The sequence below is a fragment of the Ailuropoda melanoleuca genome, chromosome 19 (assembly GCF_002007445.2).
Source record: "Ailuropoda melanoleuca isolate Jingjing chromosome 19, ASM200744v2, whole genome shotgun sequence".
In the NCBI taxonomy this organism is placed as follows: Eukaryota; Metazoa; Chordata; class Mammalia; order Carnivora; family Ursidae; genus Ailuropoda; species Ailuropoda melanoleuca.
Genome location: NC_048236.1, coordinates 21,591,620 through 21,616,021, shown reverse-complemented (window position 1 = coordinate 21,616,021; position 24,402 = coordinate 21,591,620). Strand labels below are relative to the sequence as shown.

Genomic DNA, 24,402 nt, shown 5'->3' with positions numbered 1-24,402 from the left:
ATGAAATGGAGATAAGCAATATGCTTATAGAAAATTTAAAGTAACGGTAAAGATACTTATGAGACTTGAGAAAAGAGAGGAGAATCTCAGTGAGACACTTAACAGAGAAACAGAAAACATAAAAAGAACCAATTTGTGATGAAGAACTCAGTAAATGAAATTAAAAAAAAATGACAAGATGGAATAAACAGACTAGAGGAAGCGGAAGAATGGATCAGTGATTTTCAGGAAAGAGTAATGGAAAGCAATCAGGGTGAACAGGAAAGAGAAAAAAAAATAATAAGTGAAAATAGACTTAGGGAATTCAGCAACACCATCAAGCATAATAATGTTCACAACATAGGGATTCCAGGAGGAAAAAAAGAGAGAGAAAAAGGGAGCAGAAAATTTATTTGAAGAAATGATAGCAGAAAATGTCCCAAATCTGGGGAAGGGAACAGAAATCTAGATCCAGGAGGCACAGAAAGCCCCCAACAAAATCAACTCAAGGAAGTCCACACCAAGACACATAGTAATTAAAAGGGCAAAAATTAACGATAGAATTTTAAAACTAGCAAGAGAAGAAAAAGTTTTACATACAAAGGAAACACCATAAGGTTATAAGCTGACTTTTCAGCAGAATGTTTGCAGGCCAGAAGGGAATGGAATGATATAATTAGTGCTGAGAGAAAAAACAAAACAAAACAAACAAGCAAACAAAAACAGCAGCCAAGAATACAGTATCCAGCAAGGCTATGATTCAGAAAAGAAGAAGAGATGGAGAGTTTCCCAGGCAAACAAAAGCTAAAGGAATTCATGACCATGAAACCAGCCCTACAAGGAATGTTAAAGGGGACTCTGAGCGAAAAGGAAAGACCATAAGCAAGAATAAGAAGAGTAGAAAACAGAAAAGCAGTAAAAATAAGTATAATTATAAAAATCAGTCAAGGGATTCACAAAATTAAAGGATGTAAATTATGACATCATATACCTAAAATGTGGGAGGGAGAGGAGTAAAGAATGAGTTCACTTAAGTTCACTTAATTTAACTTAAGAGAACTTAAGCTCACTTAATAGAGACTGTTATATGCAGAAGATGTTATATACCAACCTCATGGTAACCACAAATTAAAAGCCAGTAATAGATATGCAAAAAAGAAAAAGAGAAAGGAACCCAAGTACATCACTAAAGAAAGTCATCAAACTGTAGGAGAAGAGAGCAAGAGAAGAAAAGAACAGAGAAGAACTAAGACAACAATCATAAAACAAGTAAGAAAAGGACAATAAGAACATACTTGTCAATAATCACTTTGAATGCAAATGGACTAAACACTCCAATCAAAAGACATAGGGTGATAGAATGGATAAAAAAGCAAGACCCATCTATATGCTGCCAATAAGAGACTCAAATCAGACCTAAAGACACATGCAAATTGAATATGAAGGAATGGAAAAACATTTTTCATGCGAATGTCAGTGAAAAGAAAGCTAGGTAGCAATACTTACATCACACAAAATAAACTTAAAACAAAGACTGTAACAAGAGACTAAGAAGAACACTATATAATTATAAAGGGAACAAGCCAACAAGAAGATATAACAAATTGCAAATATTGTGCACTCATGATGGGAGCACCCAAATACATAAAGCAGCTAAAAACACATAAAGGAAGTAATTGATAGTAATAAAATAAACACCCTCTAACATCAGTGGGCAGATCATCCAAACAGAAAATCAGCAAGCAAAGAGTGGCTTTGAATGACACATTGGACCTGACCATTCTAATATTCAGAAAATTCCATCCTAAACAGCAGAATATATATTCTTTTCGAGTACACATAAAACAGTCTCCAAAAGAGATCACATATTATGCCACAAAACAAATTTCAACAAATTCAAAAAGTTTGAAGTTGAAGTCATACCATGCATCTTTTCTGACCATAACACTATGAAACTAGAAACTGACCACAAGAAAAATCTAGAAAGAACACAAATACGTGGAGGTTAAATAATCTGCTACTCAACAATGAACGAGTCAACCAAGAAACCAGAGAGGAAATAAAAAATAGATGGAGACAAATGAAAATGAAAACACAATGGTCCAAAATCTTTGGGATGCAGCAAAATCTGTTCTAAAAGGGATGCTTATAGCAATACAGGTGTACCTCAAGGAAGAAAGAAAAATCTCAAATACACAACCTAATCTTACACCTAAAGGAACTAGAAAAAGAAAAACAAAACTCAAAGAAAGGAAATTAAAAGATCAAAGCAGAAATAAATGAAATAGAAACTAAAAAATACAAAACAAAACAAACCCAATAGAACAGATCAATGAAACCAGGAGCTGGTTCTTGAGAAGATAAAAAAACCGACAAACTTTTAGCTAGACTCACAAAAAAAGGAGGAGGGAGGAGGAGAGGACTCAAATGATCAAAAACAGAAATGAAAGAGGAGAAATTAAAAAATGACGCCACAGAAATACGAAGGATTATAAGAGAATATTATAAAAACTTGCATGTCAAAAAACAGACAACCTACAAGAAATAGATAAATTAATAGAAATATATAAACTCCCAAAACTGAATCAGGAAGAAATAGAAAATTTGAACAGACCAATTACCAGCAATGAAATTGAATCAGTAATAAAAAACAAAACCGCACAACTCTCAACGAACAAAAGTCCAAGACCAGATGACTTCACAGGCAAATGATACCAAGCATTTAAAGAAGAGTTAATACCTGTTCTTCTTAAACTATTCCAAAAAATGGAAAAGGAAGGAAAACTTCCAAATTCATTCTATCAGGCCAGGATTAGTCTGAAACCAAAACCAAATAAAGACACTACAAAAGAAGAGAACGACAGGCCAATATCTCTGGCAAACACAGATGCAAAAATCCTCAACAAAACATTAGCTAACCAAATCCAACAATATATTAAAAAGAATCATTTGTCATGATCAAGTAGGATTTATTTCAGGGATGTATGCATGGTTCAATATTCACAAATCAATCAACATGCTACATCACAGCAATAAGAGAAAGGATAAAAACCACATGATCATTTCAATGGATGCAAAAAAAGCATCTGACAAAGTATAACATTCGGTCATGATAAAAAAACCCTCAACAACACAGGTCAAAGGGAACATACCTCAACATAATAAAGGACATATTTGAAAAACCCACAGCTAACATCATACTCAATAGTGAAAAACTGAGAGCTTTTCCTCTAAGGTCAGGAACAAGACCTTAGATGTCCACTCTCACCACTTTTATTCAACAAAATATTGGAAGTCTAAGCCACAGCAGTCAGACAACACAAAAGAAATAAAAGGCATCCAAATTGGTAAGAAAGACGTAAAACTCACTGTTTGCAGATGACATGACATTGTATATAGAAAATCCTAAGGATGCCACCAAAAAACTAATAAAACTGACAAAGTAATTCAGTGAGGTCATGGGATATATAATCAATACACAGAAACCCACTGAATTTCTATTTACTAATAATGAGGTAGCAGAAAGAGAAATTAAGAAAACAATCCTATTTATAATTGTACCCAAAATAATAAAATATCTAGGAATAAATTGGACCAAGGAGGTGAAAGACCTGTACTCTGAAAACCATAAAACTCTGATGAAATAAATTAAACATGACACAAATGGAAAGATATTTCATGCTCATGGATTGGAAGAACAAATATTGTTAAAATACCCATACTATCCAAAGCAATCTACAGATTTAACGCAACCCCTACCAACATACCAACAGCATTTTTTCAGAGACTAGAATGAATAATCCTAAAATTTGTATGGAACCACATAAGATAGCCAAAGCTTATCTTGAAAATGAAGAACAAAACCAGGGGAATCACAATCCCAGATTTCAAGACATAGTACAAAGCTATAGTAATCAAAACAGTTTGGTACTGGCACAAAAACAGACACATAGATCAAAGGAACTGAACAGAGAGCCCAGGAATAAACCCATAATTATATGGTCAATTATTCTTTGACAAAGAAGGCAAGAATATGCACTGAGGAAAAGACAGCCTCTTCAACAAATGGTGTTGGGAAAACTGGACAGCTACGTGCAAAATAATGAAACTGGGATACTTTCTTATATCACACACAAAAATAAACCCAAAATGGATGAAAGACCTAAATGTAAGACCTGAAACATAAAGATCCTAGAAGAGACAAAGGCAGTAATTTCTCTGACATCAGATGTAGCAACTTTTTTCTAGATTTGCCTCTTGAAACAAGGGAAACAAAAGCAAAAATAAATTATTGGGACTACTAAAATAAAAAGTTTCTACACAGCATAGGAAACAATCAATAAAACTAAAATACAAACTAGTGAATGGGAGAAGATATTTGCAAATGACATATCTGATAAAGGGTTAGTATCCAAAATATATAAAGAATTTACATATTGCTGTTCTTCTTAAACTATTCCAAAAAATGGAAAAGGAAGGAAAAAAACCCCACAAATAATCCAATTAAAAATGGGCTGAAGACATGAACAGATATTGAAGACATAGAGATGGCTAATAGAAAGGATGCCAACATCACTCATCATCAGGGAAATGCAAATCAAAACCACAATGAGATGTCACCTCACACCTGTCAGAATGGCTAAAATAAAAAACACAAGAAACAATAAGTGTTGATGAGGGTATGGAGAAAAAGGAACACAGATGCAAACTGGCACAGCCACTGTGGGAAACAGTATGAATACTATCCTCAAAAAATTTAAAATAGAAATATCCTGGGCACCTGGTTGGCTCAGTTGGCTAAGCATCCGACTCTTGGTTTCAGCTCAGGTCCTGATCTCAGGGTCCTCAGATTAAGCCCTGTATTGGGCTCCACACTCAGTAAGGAGTCTGCTTGAGATTTTGTCCCCCTCTCTCTCCCCCTCCCACTTGTGTTCTCTTTCCCTCTCAAATTTAAAAAAAAATATATATATATGTATATATATAATAATAATAAATCTTATAAAGCAATAAAATAAAGTAGAAATACCCTATGATTCAGTAATTGCACTACTGGGTATTTACCCAAGGATACAAAAACACTAATTCAAAAGGATATATCCATCTTTATGTTTACTGCAACATCATTTTCAATAGCCAAATTATGGAAGAATCCCAAGTGTCCGTGGATAGATGAATGGATAAAGATTGGTATATTTATACAATGGAGTATTACCATTAGCAACAACATGGATGGATCTAGAGAGTATAATGCTAAATGAAATAAGGCAGTCAGAGCTAGACAAATACTATATGATTTTACTCATAGGTGGAATTTAGGAAACAAAACAAATAAACAGAAAAAAAGAGACGAACTGAAAAACAGACTCTTAGCTATAAGAAAAAATTGATCACTATCAGATGGGAGGTAGGTGGGGGATAGGTGAAATAGGTGAAGAGTATGGAAGGTACACTTATCATGATGAGCACTGAGCAATGTATAGAATTGTTGAATCATTATATTGTGCACCTAAAACAAACATAACACTGTACATTAACTATACTGGAATTTAAACAAAAAAAAAACATTTTTACTTAATAAGCTTAGCTCAATAATTTTTGCCTTACCTTTTAAAATAAACACATCTTTATATAACAGCAAAAAAAAAGTTTTCATGAAAACATTTTAGCTTAAGAAAATATCTCTGGGGCGCCTGGGTGGCACAGCGGTTAAGCGTCTGCCTTCGGCTCAGGGTGTGATCCCGGCGTTATGGGTTCGAGCCCCACATCAGGCTCCTCTGCTAGGAGCCTGCTTCTTCCTCTCCCACTCCCCCTGCTTGTGTTCCCTCTCTCGCTAGCTGTCTCTACCTCTGTCAAATAAATAAATAAAATCTTTAAAAGAAAAAAAAATCTCTAAATTTTAGAGATGCACTATGACATGATTGAAAGCTAGATTATATTAGCTTATTTAAAAATAAACAATAGCAATAAAACAAAACAACTAAAAAAAATCTGTCAGCGAGATCTTCAGCAGCAGAATGAACAATTAAGATTCAAAGGTTAAATTAGTTTTATGGCCAGAGAAATCTGCCACCAATTTTCACATTTGCTTATCTCACAGCTCAAGGGAAGAGCAGCATTTTACAATGTGGTGGAACAGCAAGGTAAGAAAAGGTAAAGAGATAACAATGATCTATTATATTTGTACTTGTTTACTAAAAGGTTAATCTTTATCATTCTGCTGCTAAATTTGTGATAAAATTAAATTTTCAAAAGGGTATGAAATAATAAAGAACTAACACACCAGAAATTATCGAAATAGAAAGGTTAATGTATAGTAACTGTAATTATCAAATTCCCATTAAGAAACACGACAACAAATCCTTTAAAGTATGCAATCAATCTGAACTATTCCAAAAGTTATGAATTTTTTGAAAAAAACATTTTACAAATTATCTTGACACTTCAGATGATACTTTTCTTTAGCCTCTAAAACACTGTCTAAAAATCTTTTGATAAAATAAACATCTTCAGAGACATACTCTATTTCCATTATGTTATGCTAAAAAACAACACATCTAGATATTTTATTTCTTCCTATTTTCTTCTTTCACTACTTTCCTGTCTCCCCTCAGTGGCAGCCACTGACCACTCTCTAAAGTCCCAAGGATTGGATGGCATAATGATCTAGCCCTTGCGTATCTCTAAAATCTCAATGGACCCTGCTGTGGAGTGACTTTAACATATTTAATCATGACACAGACATAGCATTGGGCAATCAGAAAGGACGCTGACCCTCAGAGTAAAAGGCAGCTGGTTTGCCAAGAAGATATGTACTACCAAGTTGAACTCCAGTCCCTCTATTGATAACTATTTGCAATTTTCTGTTCAGGTTATGTATTCCATAACTTCGTGTTTTTGCACTGGGTATTTCACCCTCTTCCCTTACATTACCCCATGTTTATACACCACTCAGATTTATTGCTGGTTCTCCTAAATATCTAAACAGAGTTAATGGTTCCCTGTGCTCTCTTATCTTACACATGCATCACACTATCACACTGAATTATGTTTGCCTGTATGTCTTTCTGCGCCAATAGTCTTTCTGAATCTTGAGGGTAGGTTCCGTGCCTTACTCACAGCCTTAGAATGTAGTAGAGTGAAAGTTTGCTAGAGTGTATTCAGTCATGATGTCCTAACTATATCTTTGTGATGTAATACAGTGGAAAGGGCTTTGGAGCCAGACTGCCTAGATTTTTATTTAAATGTTTCAACTTATTATTTATGTCATTGAACCCATCGGAGACTCAGTTTACCATGTCTCCTGTAAGATTTGAAAAATATGCCTATAGGGTTAAAATTTCTATTTAATCTTTTTTCTCTTTTTTAACTTCAAATGAACCCACACAAGCCTAAGAGAGTGAGCACAAGCACTGCATACAGGAAAGCTTGCTTCATCACGGGCTGTGTGCCCTTCATGATCTATTTCGTGGAGTTTTCAACACTTGTCCCCTCATTCATTGTACAGCATTAAGTACATGTCCACCTAGGGGCCCTTGAACTTGCTTTTCCTTTGGCCTAGAAGAGTCTTCCCACAGAGATCCACATGTTTTTGTTTGTTCGTTTTTTTGTCACTTCCTCAGAGGTCTTACCTGACTCCCTATATAAAATGGTATCCTTGTCATTCTCAATCAATTTACCCTTCTTCATTGTGCTCAACCTTACCAAACATTGTGTACCTGTCTCTTGGCTTGTTTTCCTGCCTCTTCCATTAGAATATAAGCCTTGTGAAGAAAGACATCTTACCTATTTTTTTTTTTACTGTTATATTCCCTGCACCTAGAGGACTTTCTCAGTATATTGAATAAATGAATTAAATGAATGAATGACTATGTCAATGTCCTTCTATGTTTATGTTAGGTCATAGGATTAAGTTAGGCACACTTGAAAGCTGTGCTAACTTGTTTATCAACATAGAAGACATTGAAAACATTGGTATCAAACAGCATGAAATACATAAACTTTCTGACTTAAAGAGACAGTGCAGCTTCTGGCCTGAAAAGTGTCCTGTTCAGTAGATACAGTGTGAGGAAAGTTGCAAAGAGAAATGAAATTAATAGGGGCTACCTAAATAAAAAGTCATAAAACTCAGTCTTCAGTTTGTGCTGGCAGTGCAAATCACAGCTGTGATACTCAGAGCTGCAGAGAATTGAAAGTTCTCCATTAGAAATAGAATGTAGGCAACAGTTGCCAAGGTAAACATCATCTAAGGACTTCAGATCAACTCTATTATTTTGGCAATGCCTACCTCTGTCTGTGAGGGATTATACTTGCACAGATCTAACGTATCCCTTCCCTCAAATGAAAACATAACAAGGACTTAAATCTTGAGGAATAAAACATTTAGACATGTATTCTATTTGCAATAAAAATAGTACAGAAGGCACTGGATGGCTCAACTAATCAGAGCTCGGAAAGGCAGTCTTTCATGCCTGGGTCAGCATCAAATGCGGCCCAAGTCTGTAGTAAATTAACATCATTACCATCTGACAGCTGCTTAGCAGGCTTCTGTGAAATGAGTTGCTCTCAGTCCAGCCCTTTGCAGACAGGTGCCCCATAACATCACCAGATCTCACAATTGGCACTAATTAGTATCCTTCCTGGCACTGTCAGTGAAAAGCACCCAGAACAAATATCATGTAATATTTGTACACATGAGTGTAGACTGTTGGCAGCGTTTATAAACGGTACAAAGAGTGTTCAGTTAAGACAGATTTCCATCTAGAACATATTTAGTTGAAAAACAATTCCAGGTTCTTGATCTTCCTTCCACAACACAAATAGACTGTGGAAGTTTCTCTCCTTACCTTAAGCCTACCCTTTTGCTATCTATTTCTAGAATGACCTATCCATGTTAAACTCCTGGACTGTTTTTTCTCTTTGCTGGATGAAGAAGTAGAGTTCAGATTGGGCTTGCTCACCTTGCCTGTTCTCTATTTCAAATTGTCCTTTACTCGCACTCCACCTCTCTTCTTTTGTTTTTATCTCTATGATTTTATGATTGAATGCTATGGCTATCTCTGATTTGGAATTTCATCCAGTCCTCCTCAATCTTTCCCTCGCACTAAAAAATAGCCTGACATAGTATATCTCATTTAAATACTGCTACTTTCCTTTCAACTATGGTCTCCCTTCTGTTTCTCTTCTAAATCAAAATCAGAAGTATGAAATCTGATTTAAAACCCACAATTCTTTAAGTTGAAAATTAAACTCAACAATTACCTACTAAGCATTGTCTCTGGAAATCTTATTAGTATATGAAGTTTAAAGAACTGCTGGAGTCACAAAACCTGGATTTAAATTGTGCTTCTACCATTTATTACATAGGTCACTGGACAAATTGTCATTTCCCTAGGATTATCTGATTTGTCTGTGAAAAGAAACACATATCATTATATGGTCTTATGATGGATTAATACAAAGATAGAGGATAAAAGTAGATATTCAGTGACTGTTACCCCTTCCTATCTTCCCATCTTCAATGTCTAAGTCCTCTGAATACTAGCTGTGTACTGTTTCTCACATCTATCCTTTTTACCTATAGGCAAGAGATGCATGTTGGTCCAAGTCTTCAGTACCTCATCACACTCATTACAACAGTCTCCCAACAGGTATCACTGAGTCTCCCATGCTAAACTATCCTACTTTTTCAACTCTGAACATGTCACTTCTCTGCTCAAAACACAAACAAAAATAACTGCCAAAAAAATCCATCCATTTTCGTATTAAATCAGATATACTCTCCATTGTTTGATTTACAAGGCCATCCAAGTATAACCCTAACTGACATTTCTAATATTTTATTTCCCTTTATCTCATTGTATCCACCCCAACCCTATTCACTCATTATTTCTATTCAGTTAGTGATTCTTTCAGTCTTATTCCTCCATCTTTATTGCTACCTAGTAATTTAATCCACTTTGCTTTTGAATTCCTCAAATTAATGTTCACTATTATTATTGCTATTATTGATTGTTTTAAAACTAATAATATTTTTTAACCAGTCTATTCACAATTGCTTCTTAACCATTTCATCTTGAATTATCTTCTTTCAGAGTGTATTTTCCTTTTTTCTAATCTTTAAGTGATTATTTTGGTAGGGTTCTATGTATGCTAACTTTTTCAATCAAAATCTTACTTTTATTTTTTTAGAGTTATACTCACTTTCAAATGATCTTTCAGATAAGGATGGTTTTATTTTCCCCATTGCATTTTCATAATATGATTTTAGTGCCCTATTTGTTGCAAGTGCAAAGTCTCTTATTTAAATAGCTGATCTTTTGTAAATTACCACCCCCCTCTTTTTTTGTGTGGTAGCTTTAAATTTTTTTCTTTTTGTCTTTAGCATAATGCAGATTATATTTATTTGGATTTGCTTTTATTCATTTGGTACTTTTTCAACCCGGGTATCTTATCAGTCTTCAACTTAAAAAAAAATTATATACTAACTCATAGCATGCTGCCTCTCCCACAATTCTATGTGGTCTTTTTTTTTTTTTTAAATACATTTCTATTATATACATTTCTATTAAATACATACTAAATTTTCTTGTTCCATTCTTCATTTTCTAAGTTCTCTTTCTTATTTTTCATTTCTTGATCTGTTCTGGCTTCTGAGTGAACTTTTTCTATGCCTAAATTCCAGATTACCAATTCTTTCTTCACTTGTGTCTAATTGGCTATTTGGTCTCTCCATTAATCTTAATGACAATATTTTCTACTTATAGAAGTTCTATTTAATCTATTTCATATTCTTCCATTCTTTAACTGCTCTGTTCTTTTTTAATCTCTTAAATTAGTTTAAACAAATGTTATCATTTCTTTCATATTTCTTATTATTTTTATTTCTTGCATTGCTAATGATCCTATTTGCCGATTCTCCCTAATGGATATTTGTCATTATTGTCAACTCATATTCAGTGAGATGCATTTGTTGTTTGGGAGGCCAAACTGCTGGTGTGTGAAAGAGTTGTTACAAACTAGTTTTGAGTGTGTTTCTCTTAGGGTGGGACCCTGAGGCAAGTTAATGATGCTGAACCATCTCATGCTAATTTTCATATTATTCCTTTTGTTTATGGCTCAGACTAGGAGTTTCAGTTTTTGAAAAGTGATCTGTTTCCTCTTAATCCAAAACCTTATATAAACTACATATTTCTTAGACACATCCTAGACTTAACAGTTTTTCTAGTCCTTGAGGCCAGAGCAGTCAAAATAGTTCCAGATCACTGCAGGGGGCTAGGTATACCATCACTGCTTGTCGAGAGGGGCTCTTGTCAGTATCTCCAAGAAGGCTTTAGAATTTTAGCCTCCAGCACTTAGGACTCCCATATAATCTGAAACTCTCATAGGTGCTGAATCATCAACTTTCCCCTACAGCTCGAGTTAGACTTTTTTTTCCCCCCTAAATGCCTGGTATCTAAGGATCTCCCTATCTTTCTTTTGAGCCCAGCTGCAATGCAATATTTGCAAATATATTCTTGTAATTTATACAAAAAGTCATTATGATCTGTGAAGTGTTAGTTTGGTCTGTTCCATTGTTCGACTACTGCTGCAGGCCCCTAACACCAACCAGACTGAACTACTTACCATTTCCCAAAGAAAGTCCATGGATCCTGCCTTTTGCTCCTTGGCTTAGGCCCTTCTGAAACTTCAAATGTTCCCTCCAAATCCATTTGTTAAATTATTATCTTTCCTTTCTCTTTCCTGAATTCTTGTCAGATAACTGCAATCATGATATGATCTCTGCTTTCAAACCTCATAGAAGTAATCTTGCTCTATCTTATATTATTATAGTGTTTGTGTTCTTATCTTATCTATTGTACTAAACCATAAACTCATAAAGGGGTTGCAGTTTCTTATTCATCTATGTGTCCCCTGTAATTTCCAGCTCATTGTCTGCACACAAAGGTATCTGCTCAAAGAGCTTGCTAAATTAAACTGAAACTACAGAAGGATTTTCCCTTCTGTAACTATCAACCTCAAGGTAAAAACATAGCAGTCCATGATAATTCAAAACAATGAAATATATAATAATGGGAAACTTTTACATTCCTGACACAATTGCCTTTTAAAAGATATCCAATTAATATAAATAGGCAAATGATTTCAGAAATTTTAAACATCTACAGTTATAGTTATATAATTGCTACCTTTTAAAATAGAATAACAACGATTAAAACAAGGATAAAGCACTTATTGAGAGCCTATTATACAGCAACATGGTACAAAATGTTTTACATAAATTACTTCATTTGAGTTTTAAAATAACTGTTGGAGGTGCCATAATTATTCACAGTTTACAGATAAGAGTATCGATTTAGTGTGGTGAACTGCATTCCCAGGACTGCTCAGCTCTTGAATTCTACTAAGATTTAAACTCAAGTAGCGGATTTCAGAGTTCCTGCTCTTAACCACTACATGCTTAACTTTGCTAGAAACTGTCAAAATGCTTAAATATTTAAAAATCATTCTCAATCATGTATATTTTAAGGAGACACTAAATCTTTTTTCATATGAAAAAATATGAGAAAGAAGAGACTTGAAGCAACTTGCCAGGGTGTTGAGGTACTGCCAATTATTTGAAGTAATAGTCATTATTTTGGAATGTAATGTGTAAATGTTCCTAAAGCCATTTGCCAATATCTATAAAAAAACTTTTTTAAAAGATTTTATTTGATAGAGAGTGAGAGAGAGCATGAGCAGTGGGGAGAGGGAGAGCAGGCTCCCCACTGAGCAGGGAGCCCAACGTGGGGTTCGATCCCAGGACCCTGAGATCATGACCTGAGCTGAAGGCAGATGCTTAACTGACTGAGCCACCCAGATGCCCCTATAAAAGACTTTGTAAGTAGTTTATTCAAGCGGAGGGAAAAATCCCCCATGGATATATCAAGGATTATATTTCCTTGGGGCTGTATTTTCTAATTATTTAGTCACTGAAGTACTTCAGATTTATAAATTTAGTATTTTCTTTAAAAATTATAATTATCAGTAATTTAGTTTGCTCACACTGCAGCACTCTGTGAGCATCTTTGCTCCAAAGAGCAAGTCTGAAAAGTTTCTGTGTCATTCACATTTAATACTGTTGACAAAACCAGCAGTGAAAGCAAAACAAACAAACAAACAAACCTGAGGTCTAAAAATAGTTGCCTTTTATAGTTCTGGATTAAGCCTCCTTGTTCTTTATATAGACAGATACGGTAAGGGTCATGGTTTAAAGAGTAGGTGTGTTTCTGAAATAACTTTATTCTTTTCACTCTGTGCCTCCTACTGCCAGCCACAGTTGTCTCTATTGTGTGAATCCTAAAAAAAGGTTTATCGTAGTCACTTTGTGCAAATGACACACTTTAAACATCATATATTTATATATTATTTTCAGCATCAACTCCTACAGTTCATCTGTAAGGTATATTAAAGGTTCTCACAGCTCTAAGTGGCTTCAATTAAAAGATAATTATACAAGAAACTTCTTTTCATAAAACAATAATCTAAATATATATCTTTGCTTCAGTTCATAATTATCATTTTTCTAAGACCAAAGTCATTCATTAGATGATGGTATTAAATTATTTACATATCTATCTGGTGTCTCCAGGAAAGAGAGCTCATCCCGTGTGGAAAAGAAAGCATACCCTTCGATCTACTATACTAATATTTCTTAATTTTCCCTATATCGATACAAAAAGCTTGTGTTCATCTTAGAGTTGTCCTAGGGCTCGGAGTTCAAATTTGAAAAGATAATTCTTGTCTGGAGACAATTTGATGGAGAGATTTAGTCCAGAATTCTCCTGCATAAATTATGTATGTGTTGCACAGAACCCAGGATAAATAACCCTTGGCCATGGGGTATTTGGTATCCCAGTTTCTTGCCCCAGGAATTCCTGAAGTGAGAGATAGGATGCCATAAATTTGAGGATTCAAATTTATTGTTATAAGAATAAACTGAGTCATGAAGAAAACTGATGAAGAAAAGTGAGCTAGGTATACACTATGCATATCTTCCTTTAAAACTCATAAATTTTCAAAGTAAGAATGAGAACATAGTAAATTTATGTAACAGGAAACACACACACACACACACACACACACACACACACACAAGCTTGAATTTCAGAGTGGCCAGAATTAGTCAAAAGTACAATTTCTGAGCAAGAGACATAGGTAGATCAGATTTCTTTTCTTAACACCAAATCGGTCTAGAAGCTCTTACTAATATTCTGACCTAAGAGATAAATTAGAGCATGTTCTATGAGTTCAAAGCAGTATAGTAGTCACAGACTGGGACTCAAATTTTCAGGAACCACCTTAGTGGGAGACAGAACATTAAGTAACCCAATATTTCTCTATGTTTTTTTCAATTATATTTCCATTACTTAAATTTCCCAGTTCTTGTGATATTGTATCAGTCAGAATGGGATAGGTTATGCTATGATAATAAACAACTTTAAAATATCAGTGCCGAAAAACAACAAAAATTCATTTCTCACAACACATATGCAACTCAGGTCATCAAGAGGGCTCTGTTCATCATAGTCATTCAGGGGCATAGGGTGATGGAGTTTGAAAGATTTTGCATTGGCAATGGCATTCTCAGGCCTGACATGACAAAGACCACCTCCTTACACAACCAGTTGGCCAGTTCTAGTCACATGTGTGTACCTAATTTCAAAGACTGAAGTAACACAATCCTCCCATGTGCCCAGAAGAGGAAAATTAGATATTACCTAACACAGGTATGTCTTGTGGTATGGAACTGGCTAGCAATCATTTAATTTCTTTGCATTCATCCACCAAAACTTTACCTTCTTTACATTTTAATTTTTTTACATTGTTTACCATTTTACTTCTTTGCATTCCTCTGCCAAAATTCAACCTTAGATAAAATCTACCACTGTGCTTCTTAAACTTTAATGTACATATGAGCCACAGAGGGAGCTTTTCAAAAAGCAGATTCTGATTAAGGTGGTCTGGGACATGGTTTCAGATTCTACATTTCTAATGAGTTCCCAGGTGCTGCTTGCTGATACTTCTGGTCTTCGGAAAACATTTTGGCTTCACCAAATGCCTTCTCTGCACCTGCATCCAAGCAGCTCAACTGTGCTGGAGAAAAATCACAACTAAACTGACTAGCTGCACTCTAAGTTATTTCAAACCTCAGTACAATGCAATCTTTGGCAACCCCTAAGTACACCTGCTTCAAACTATTTTTTCAGAATATGACATTTCAGAAAATGACATTACCATCAGCCAAATGTGCTCACTCAAACTTGATGAAGGATAACATCATCTCTCATCGGGATTACTGCAGCAAGCTTGACAGGTTCCAGTCCTGCTACCCTATAGTCTATTCTCCATAGAACACTATATGACCCTCTTTAATTATTATGAATCAAATCACTCTTTACCATTAACATCTTCTCACTGCATTTAGAATAAAATTCAAACTCTTAGCAAAGGTCTTTAAGTCATAGAATTATTTTTTCCCTACCTGGCTCTCCAGCTTCATCTCATGGCATTCTCTTCTTGCTCACTACCTCTGGCCACTAGATCATCTTTCACTTCCTTAAAGACTTCAAAGTTTTTCCAAATGCTATTGCCACAAATGGAAGGTATTCTTATTCTCTGATGCACTCATTCTCTTCACTCTTTGAATGTCTAGATCCATCTCATTTTTCAGGCCACAGTTTTAAATGTCATTTCTTCATAAATACCTCTCTGACTTTCTTATCTAAACTTCATTTCCCATGTTGGTACTTTGTTAATTTCCCTCAGCGTATCACAATGTGTAATTACATATCTTTTCTTGTCTACTTTACTTGTATTTGTGTGTGTCACATTCAAGTTCTATCTCTAGGTCCCTGCACTCTGTTGCACATAAAGGTATTGTATAATAAGTTAATGGGTAGTTGAATGGATAGGTGAATGACTGAATAATAGAGTACACTTTCCTTTAAATTTTTTTTCCTTTGACATTAGCTTAATTCTCTATAAAATATATTTTATTAAATCATCCTATGAATAAGTTTCAAGTCAGTGAATTTCAATTGCTAAAACTAACCCTAATATTTCTTCTCCAACTCACACTAAATCTGTAATCTGGGAGAATCCTAAAATTCTCTAGGGTTTTTATAGATATAATCAATAATATATTGTCAGTTTAAAAAAAGCAAGTAAAGTATAAGCTGAGAAGTATTTCATTATGTATCTATATAATGAACTCCCTTAGAATTCCCTAGGACACACTATTATATGTATTTAAGAGTTTTTTTTTTTAAATACAATTGAAATTTATTGGTTTAGTATAGTAATTCTTTTAAGGCTGATGCTTTTCCCACTAAAACTAGAAAAATCCATATAAATTACAAAAAAATCATACTCCTTAGAGCATCAGATAGCTATGGATAACATAATTAGTTTATCTAAATTTCCAGAAAAAAGCAGATCATTTCTAAGGTAACCAACAATTTTAGTCATGGGGGGAGGGGTGTTGCTAAATCTGGACAAGAAGTGAGGGGCAGGTGTAACCCTGCAAGAGGACCTCTAGTGAAGAAAGAGAAACTCATGTTTTTTAGTTGCCCACGGATAGAAAAATGTATTGGAAATTTGAGGGTCCCTAAAAATCCTACTGGTATTTTTCTCCATGAGACATTTGCTAAGTTTTTGAAATGTGTAGGAAGCTGAGAAGTTAAGATGAAGACTTCTAAAATTCAGAGTTTCTCCATCCTTATAAGTATGCATTTGGAAACAAATTTGAAGTTGCTTGGAAATAAAGCTGGAGCACTGAGCTGGTACCTCTTGAAGAACAGAGCTGAATCTTCTACAGTTTCTCAGGCCTGATGGGATAGGCAAACATAGGTTCTCCAACCAAAGCCTTTAAGACACACAGTGGAGAAAGGACTAAGAAGAGATAGTCTTACTAAAAATGCAAATCACTTCAACCCAGGTCAAATCTCAATTGCACTGAAGTATCAGCTCTTCACTGTATCTGAATAACAAAGAAAAGGGGGAATGCTTTTGGTGGACATTGACATTGTCTAAAAACCCTACATGTGTTTTACACAATGTCCGGCATTTAATAAAAATTAGTAGATATGCCAGATGATTTGATTGATAAAATAAGCCCATTCACAGATTATCCAGATATTAGATTTCACTTTGGTAAGTAATTTAAAATAACTATGGTTAAATTATTAAAGACAATAAAGAAGAAAAAAGGACAAAATAGACTTTGTCCATTCTTTGATGGAGAAGTCTAAAAGAGTTGAAATCTTAAAAAATAAGACAAAACAAACAAAAAAAGGCCATTAAAAAATGTATATTCTTGATCAGAAATTAATGAACTTACAGCCGGTGGGTCAAATCCAGCCCATTGCCTGGTTTTGTATAAAGTTTTACTGGAACACCATCATATTTACTTAAGTGTTTATGGCTGTTCTTGTTCCACAACAGCAGAGTTGAATAGTTAGAACAGAGACCATAAGTGATGTAAAGTCTAAAATACTATGTTCTTTTTGAAATATACTGTGAACTTTGACATATGAATTGCTTAGAACATCAAGATTTAGTTAACATCTTACTTCCTTTTTTTCCCCATCAGCTTCTTCAGGGTAGATAGCATTCAATAAAAGTGAGTTATTGTCATTTGCTGAACACTCAGTGAACTCATAATTTATTCAGGACCACATGTTAATACTTTGGAATTGTGAGGTTGAACTCAGATCCTAAAACTTTAATATGGGATCCTGAATAAAAGTAAGAGGCTTCAGTCCACTTTAAAGGAAATAATGTTCTTCAGCCTTTCCTTGGCATTACTGAGTTTTGCAATGATTATCTGAGCTCTGGGAGTGAGGGTGTTGACAAACTTGAAATTTGGCAACAGGAACAAAAAGGAAGTCCAGTGCCATGTCATGAGTACTTAAAACAAGGGTGTCTATGTTCTTCCATGAGAGGATCATATAATTAGATATACATGTATATGAATGCCCAATTAATGTTGTGATTAGTAATAATAATAGCTCACGTGTATTAAATGTATTCTGTGGTAACAATTCCATTTAATTGGCCTTGGGTGACCTCACCATTGTTATTTTTTAGAATTACCATGCAATTATAATGTTCACTCATGATTAAGAAACTTCTGATTTAGCTGCTTCTCCCTGCTTTCATCACCACCTGCTGGGTTCCAACCATATTGTATTACAAAAAACTGGCAGAACAAGTAACTCCTGTATCTCAGACTCACTTAATTAATGACTATTTGAAAACAAAAATTATCTGCTAGCTCTCCCGGGCTGGCTGGAGCATAGTATTGGGTTCTTTCTTTCTTTCTTTCTTTCTTTCTTTCTTTCTTTCTTTCTTTCTTTCTCTTTCTTTCTTTCTTTCTNAAGCATAGTATTGGGTTCTTTCTTTCTTTCTTTCTTTCTTTCTTTCTTTCTTTCTTTCTTTCTCTTTCTTTCTTTCTTTCTTTCTTTCTTTTTCTTTCTTTTTTTCTTAACTACTCATTAAAAAAACAAGACTTGCATATTTTTTGTCTCAATAAATATCTGTTGCAAGCAAAAACTATGGTGGCTAATGTCTTTCTTTCCTCTAAATAAGCTGCAGTAATAAAATGCATTATCCTCCTTGAATCAATATTGTATTCTTTAAACTAATATAATGCTGTATGTTAACTACACTGGAGTAAAATGAAAAGAAAAGAAAGAAAAGAAAAGAAAAGAAAGAAAAGAAAAGAAAAGAAAAGAAAAGAAAAGAAAAGAAAAGAAGAAAAGAAAAGAAAAGGTATTCTCTTTTAGGTGGTGTGCTGGGCATTTATGCAATGAGGTATTGGCCAAAAATTGTAACATGTGAAGAGTTTTGTTGCACTGGAGCAAATTCACCTGGAAGGCAGGGAATATGCAGAAAAAAATAAAGCACATCTATTCTCTGTCTCTGTCTCTCTTTGTCTTTGTCCCTCTAGGTCTCTTTCCCTCTCTGTCTCTCCCTCTTCCCTCAAGACTCCCCTAAAGGAAGATATTCTTTTTTTTTTTTTAAAGATTTTTTTTTAAATTTATTTATAAGACAGAGATAGAGACAGCCAGCGAGAGAGGGAACACAAGGAGGGGGAGTGGGAGAGGAAGAAGCAGGCTCATAGCAGAGGAGCCTGACGTGGGGCTCGATCCCATAACGCCGGGATCACACCCTGAGCCGAAGGCAGACGCTTAACCGCTCTGCCACCCAGGCGCCCCAAAAGGAAGATATTCTATCTTTACCTCTCTATCCTAAAAACCACCCATAGAAGTAGAGGAAAATAGGGGAAACAAAGTCCTCAAACTAGGATTCAAGCTCTTTGACATCCCTTTCCACAAAGTCAATCTTTTGATGACCAGATAGACTACTGCTCTTACTTCCATATTTATTTGTTTATTAAATGAAGGTTTGAAAAACAGAAACAGAGGTTTTAAGGGACAATGACTTCAAATGGAAGGACTTGTGTTAGAGCAATGTCTTTGACCTTTCTCAATCCCCCATCACTCTCTCCTCTCCAGGCAACGAGGAATGACATATGCCTGATGAATTTAGGAAAAGGCATTGGTAGGCTTGGCTCAACTTTTGGTTTAGAATTCTCTACACACAGAGAGTATATATCCTGCTAGTTTTATGCAATCTGTCACTTCAATCCTAGGTGTGTGTGTGCGTGTGTGTGCATGGATACATGTATAAGTGTGTATTTGAATGTGGGTAAAATAGAGGGAGGGAGAGAACCAGAAAGAGAGAGAGAGAGAAGAGATGGAGGTAGGAAGAGGCTGTCTGTGATTGCCCAGGTATACCAGACACAAGGGGATCTGTTTATTTAATCCAGGGAGAGACTGCCCCACATTGCCAACAATATTCATCCTTCTTCTTCAAAGAGCTTTATGGGTAACAAGAAATAGTTTTTTTTTTTTACTTTGTCTGACTCCTGTGCCTGTTTCTCAATGTTTTCTAAAATTATTTCTACTTTGTTTTGGTATAAAATTTAGAAAATATCCCAGAATTTGAAAGGAAGTATTAACATATGAGAAAATATGAAATTTTCAAGAATCTTACTGCACTTTATTCTTCTACCCTCAATGTTTTAAAATTGTGTGCATTCATTTGTGACTTGTCTTTTTTATGAATAACAGTTGGATCGTGTTTAATTTTATATAAGGTTTCAAGCAACTTTATGATTATTACCTTATTGAAATTCCTCTGCAATGGCCAAATAATTTCATAAAATAATGTCATCAATCACTTCACATTTCTAGATATTTTTGGGCTAGGAAAATTGCACATGAGGGATAATACTTATTAATTTCATGTGGTTAAAATTCATGAACATTAGGTTTGGTGTATCACCTGTTCTGAGAACCCTCCACCTGCCAGTGTGCTCATACTGATTAGAAGAGTGGCAGAGTCATTCTTTATAAGCATCTATGGCATATTTAGTATATGCTTAGCAGTGTGTTAGTCACTAGATAAATAAAGATTAAAAACAACAACAACAACATGGTTTCTGTCATCCAAGAATTCAAACTAAATGTTCAGTGTAACAGATTAGTGATTTTATATGTTAAACTGATTAACCGCCCCATTCTGCCTATCTCAACTGGGTTATAATTATGAGAGTTCATAGAACATACTCAACTAATGTTTTAACTGATGATAAAATGTCATTTCAAACTTAGTTTATGATTACTTTTGTAAAATGGGTATTAAAATAGTGTAATCTATGTGTAGATGTACATATATTTTGCACGTGTATATGTACATGTAAAAGAGTTGGAAAACACAGATCTACTTATTTAAAATAATTCTCTGCAGTAGGTAACAATTAATATTTAATGAGCTCTATGATTATAAAGGGGGCAAAAAATGAAATCCCTCAAAGAAAATACAGCAATTAAATTGTGAAATAGTAAATTCTACTAAAGGAGAGGATGCAGAGTCTGCAAAGTAATTTTAGAATTTGTGGGTGTCAGAACTGTCCTTTATCATGAGCACTATCTAGCTTTGCTACTCAGAGCAAGAGAAGCACAGGAGTAAGAGTATGAAGGGAAGTTGGTTTCATTTCCATCTTCTATGGACTTGTTAGAATACGCTTGATTAAGTTGATGTATTAGGTAAGCATTATTTAAGGCACAGATTGGTCCTGTACTTCCCTAAATATGTAAAGGAGACATGATCCGTAGGCAAGTACCAGATGTATGCATGTATGCATGTATAAGTGTGTGTATATTTCTGTATGTGTATATAAACATAATTCATGCGTGAAAACACATGTGACATCAATCTGATATATACATCCATCTATCCACTCATCTATCTACCTATCTACTCCATTTGTATTTATTTACATTTTTCCACATGTACAGTTCACATTAATAGAATGTTGAGTTCTAAAATTTTACTCTTTTTGAGATAATATTTTTACTTGATGTATTTTCTGTACATATAGATATTACGACCGCATGGTTACAAAGTTCTTTATAATTTGTAAGCATTTCACATGTATAGTATGTCATCTGCTCTTCTCTAAAATCTCCAGAGATGTTAAGATGATGCTACCAACTTCAAATAAACCAAGACTTGAGATCACATGACTTTTCTGAAAACCACACAACCTGATTCTGCCCTCACTACCAGAATCTAGGGCAGATGATTTCAAGTCAAAAGTTCAGGAGGTTGCATGTCCTCTAGAAAAGAAGTCAAGCTTTGAAGAAATTGTATCTGGACACAACTTCCATTCTTTGCCTCATAAAACTGGATTGCTCCCCTGCAGATTTTCAGATTCTTTGTATGCAAACCAACACAGGGATATCCACCTTGCGTCTTGTGAGCATTGGGGTTGGTTTAGCAGAGTGCCCAGATGAGTGTCTAGTGCTTTGTAGGAGCTGAATACACTGGGACTGCTTTAATTCTACAATGTCATGCATCTGATTTATGTATGCCAGTCAACAAAGGCATATCCACATTGGTTGTCAAATTATTGATTGAATGATTTCTATGGAATTCACAATTTGAGATCAATTCTTCTATTTTACAGAGTGTTTCTGTTTCCGTCCGTCATCAGATGACCTGCACTCACAGAATGCAAACTCATTTAAATATTACTATATAAAACACTGAATTTAGAAAGTAAAAGATTTCTGCAAGAAAGTGATATTACATTTCAATAAATTCATAAGGATTGACTTATGATTTACTTAATACATGCAATTATTCCCATTAATTACTGTGGATTAACAAGAATTGAGTATGGATATTATTAAGATTAAGTAAACAAAGTCGAATATCTACAATTAGGGAAAAATAAAATTCATTAAAATTAAATTCATAAGGAAATATTTGGCTCATCTTAATTCTGAAATATTCTGGTCTGAGTATTAACAGTTATTAATAAAAGAACTTTTACATTTCATATTCTTACATTTTATATTATGAAACAAAGCTATATATTATATTTTGTGTGTATATATGTGTATTTTAATTTTGACAGAAATAAGTTTCAGTGAAGCTAAATATCATCAATTACCGATATACACATAAATATATATTATTAAATATAGGTATTTGTGGGTAACCAGCATAATTGACATGCATGTCAGTATTTCTGTGTAACACACATATGTGTATGTACCTGTGCATGTATTTGTGCTAATTATGATATATAGTGTAACTTTTATAGATAAAACTGAATAACAAATTTTGCTTGGGCCTTGTCCCCATTAGACAAGGAATTCTTTCATTTAAATAGCAGAATCCATAAAATCCCAAACCCTAGGAACAAAATGGTTTAGCATTAACTTATAAAAATTAGCTTTCTGTCACATCGCTTTTTTCTTCAGGCATTTTTTCAGAGATTTTGGCTGATTTGATTATAAAGCAGAAGGTTAAATTCTCACACAGTGATCATTAGGAAAAAATAAACAGAGCAAGTACTAAAGCTGGCTTTGCACCTACTGAATGCTGCAAGTGTCTGTACTCATTTGATATGCATCTTGCAAAGCTCGGCTGTTCCCAGAAGGCCACTCCATGAAGACTGAGAGAGCAGCGTCTGCTAGTGGTGCCTGTGTGTCACAAAGAACAGAGAGAAGCTTTGTAACAGAGCTGCTAGAAGGCATCACATCACTGGGAGGCAGGCTTAAGAATTGGGTTTGTACATTTTCTTGCCTTAAAAAACATGCATATGAAAATATTACGTTAATTATTTTTATAGTGCATATGAATCACACTGAGAAGCCACTGCATTAGCAAGAATTTCTAGGTCTCTTCATTGGCTCCATCTATGAAGCACTTTACTAAAATTGCTTTATTAATTATGGACAGATTTATTTATGGATATAGGACAAAAGCATGAATTCATAAGCAAACACAGCACGCTGTTTGTGGATGGCGATCATAATTCGGTTTGGGTGGGCCATCATACTTTACCTGTGGCATTCAGCGGGCACTGATTGAATGCTAAGTCACCAGCTGGGGTCCTTTTCCACACCATCGACATCAGATAATCCTCTGGGCATATTTCATAAGGTGCTGCAATTTAAAACAGAGGGATTTGAATGCCAGCAGTGTTTGTTTTTCTGAATATTGGCAATAAACAGTCCTTAAATGCTTCTCTCTATCTGCAGAGCTCTTTCATTTTCATTGAAGTATATTGTGTACTAAGATGTTAGTGATGTCTTCATAAACAAACAAACAAAAAAAAACCCACCAGGTTTCATTTCATTACCTACGAAATCTTCACAAAAATGTTCTTTGTCTTGAAAGTGTTTACTGTGGAGACTTTTTTTAAAAAGTCATTTGAATTTGCTTATAAATTGAAAATTACATTCAAGTATATAAATCAAAAATCTTACCAATATTCATAATGTTTTGAAATATTGTGCAATAAAATGATTTCCAATAAACTGAAAGCCATATTAGAATTATTAACTCTAAGTGTTAAGAAGAAATAAACATAAGGGGCAAGAATAAGTAACTTTTTATTCTTCATACAAGCGCAATGATGTCAATCACACTACATCATATAAAAATGAACTGATTTGATCTTTGGGCCTCAGTATTTTCAACAACTCAATTTAATTACCGAGATGAGAAGGTTAAAGGGAATTCCAAAAACAGCAGAGGTATACCAGAAATATTTAATAGGAAGCCAAAGGACTTGTGAAGTCTGTCTATACCTTGCATTAAACCTCACACCTTGCTCCTGGAAAGAACATACCAGTCCTTTCTCTAGACACATCTACTCTTGTGCTTTTCACACAGCACTGCCATGTATATGCTCACGTATTTGTGTTCCCCAGTTGCCTGGCGTCTTGTTGTCTTCTCATCTCAGCATCACAAACCTAATGGTTTGTCTAGCACACAGATGTTGTTCAAAATTGAATAAAT

The 24,402-nt window shown here is 34.6% G+C and overlaps 1 protein-coding gene across 5 annotated transcripts in view; it reads right to left on the bottom strand.

Annotated features, from left to right (window-relative positions):
• The window catches only part of ADGRB3 (adhesion G protein-coupled receptor B3), a 697,114-nt gene that overhangs the window by 366,617 nt on the left and 306,095 nt on the right, over nt 1–24,402 (bottom strand). For all 5 annotated transcript variants that reach the window (XM_034648079.1, XM_034648080.1, XM_034648081.1 and 2 more), the window contains 2 exons: nt 23,443–23,544; nt 22,972–23,078 (listed from right to left, as the gene is read on the bottom strand). In XM_034648079.1, the coding sequence (XP_034503970.1) occupies nt 22,972–23,078; nt 23,443–23,544 (209 nt within the window). The remainder of the gene's footprint in view (nt 1–22,971; nt 23,079–23,442; nt 23,545–24,402) is intronic.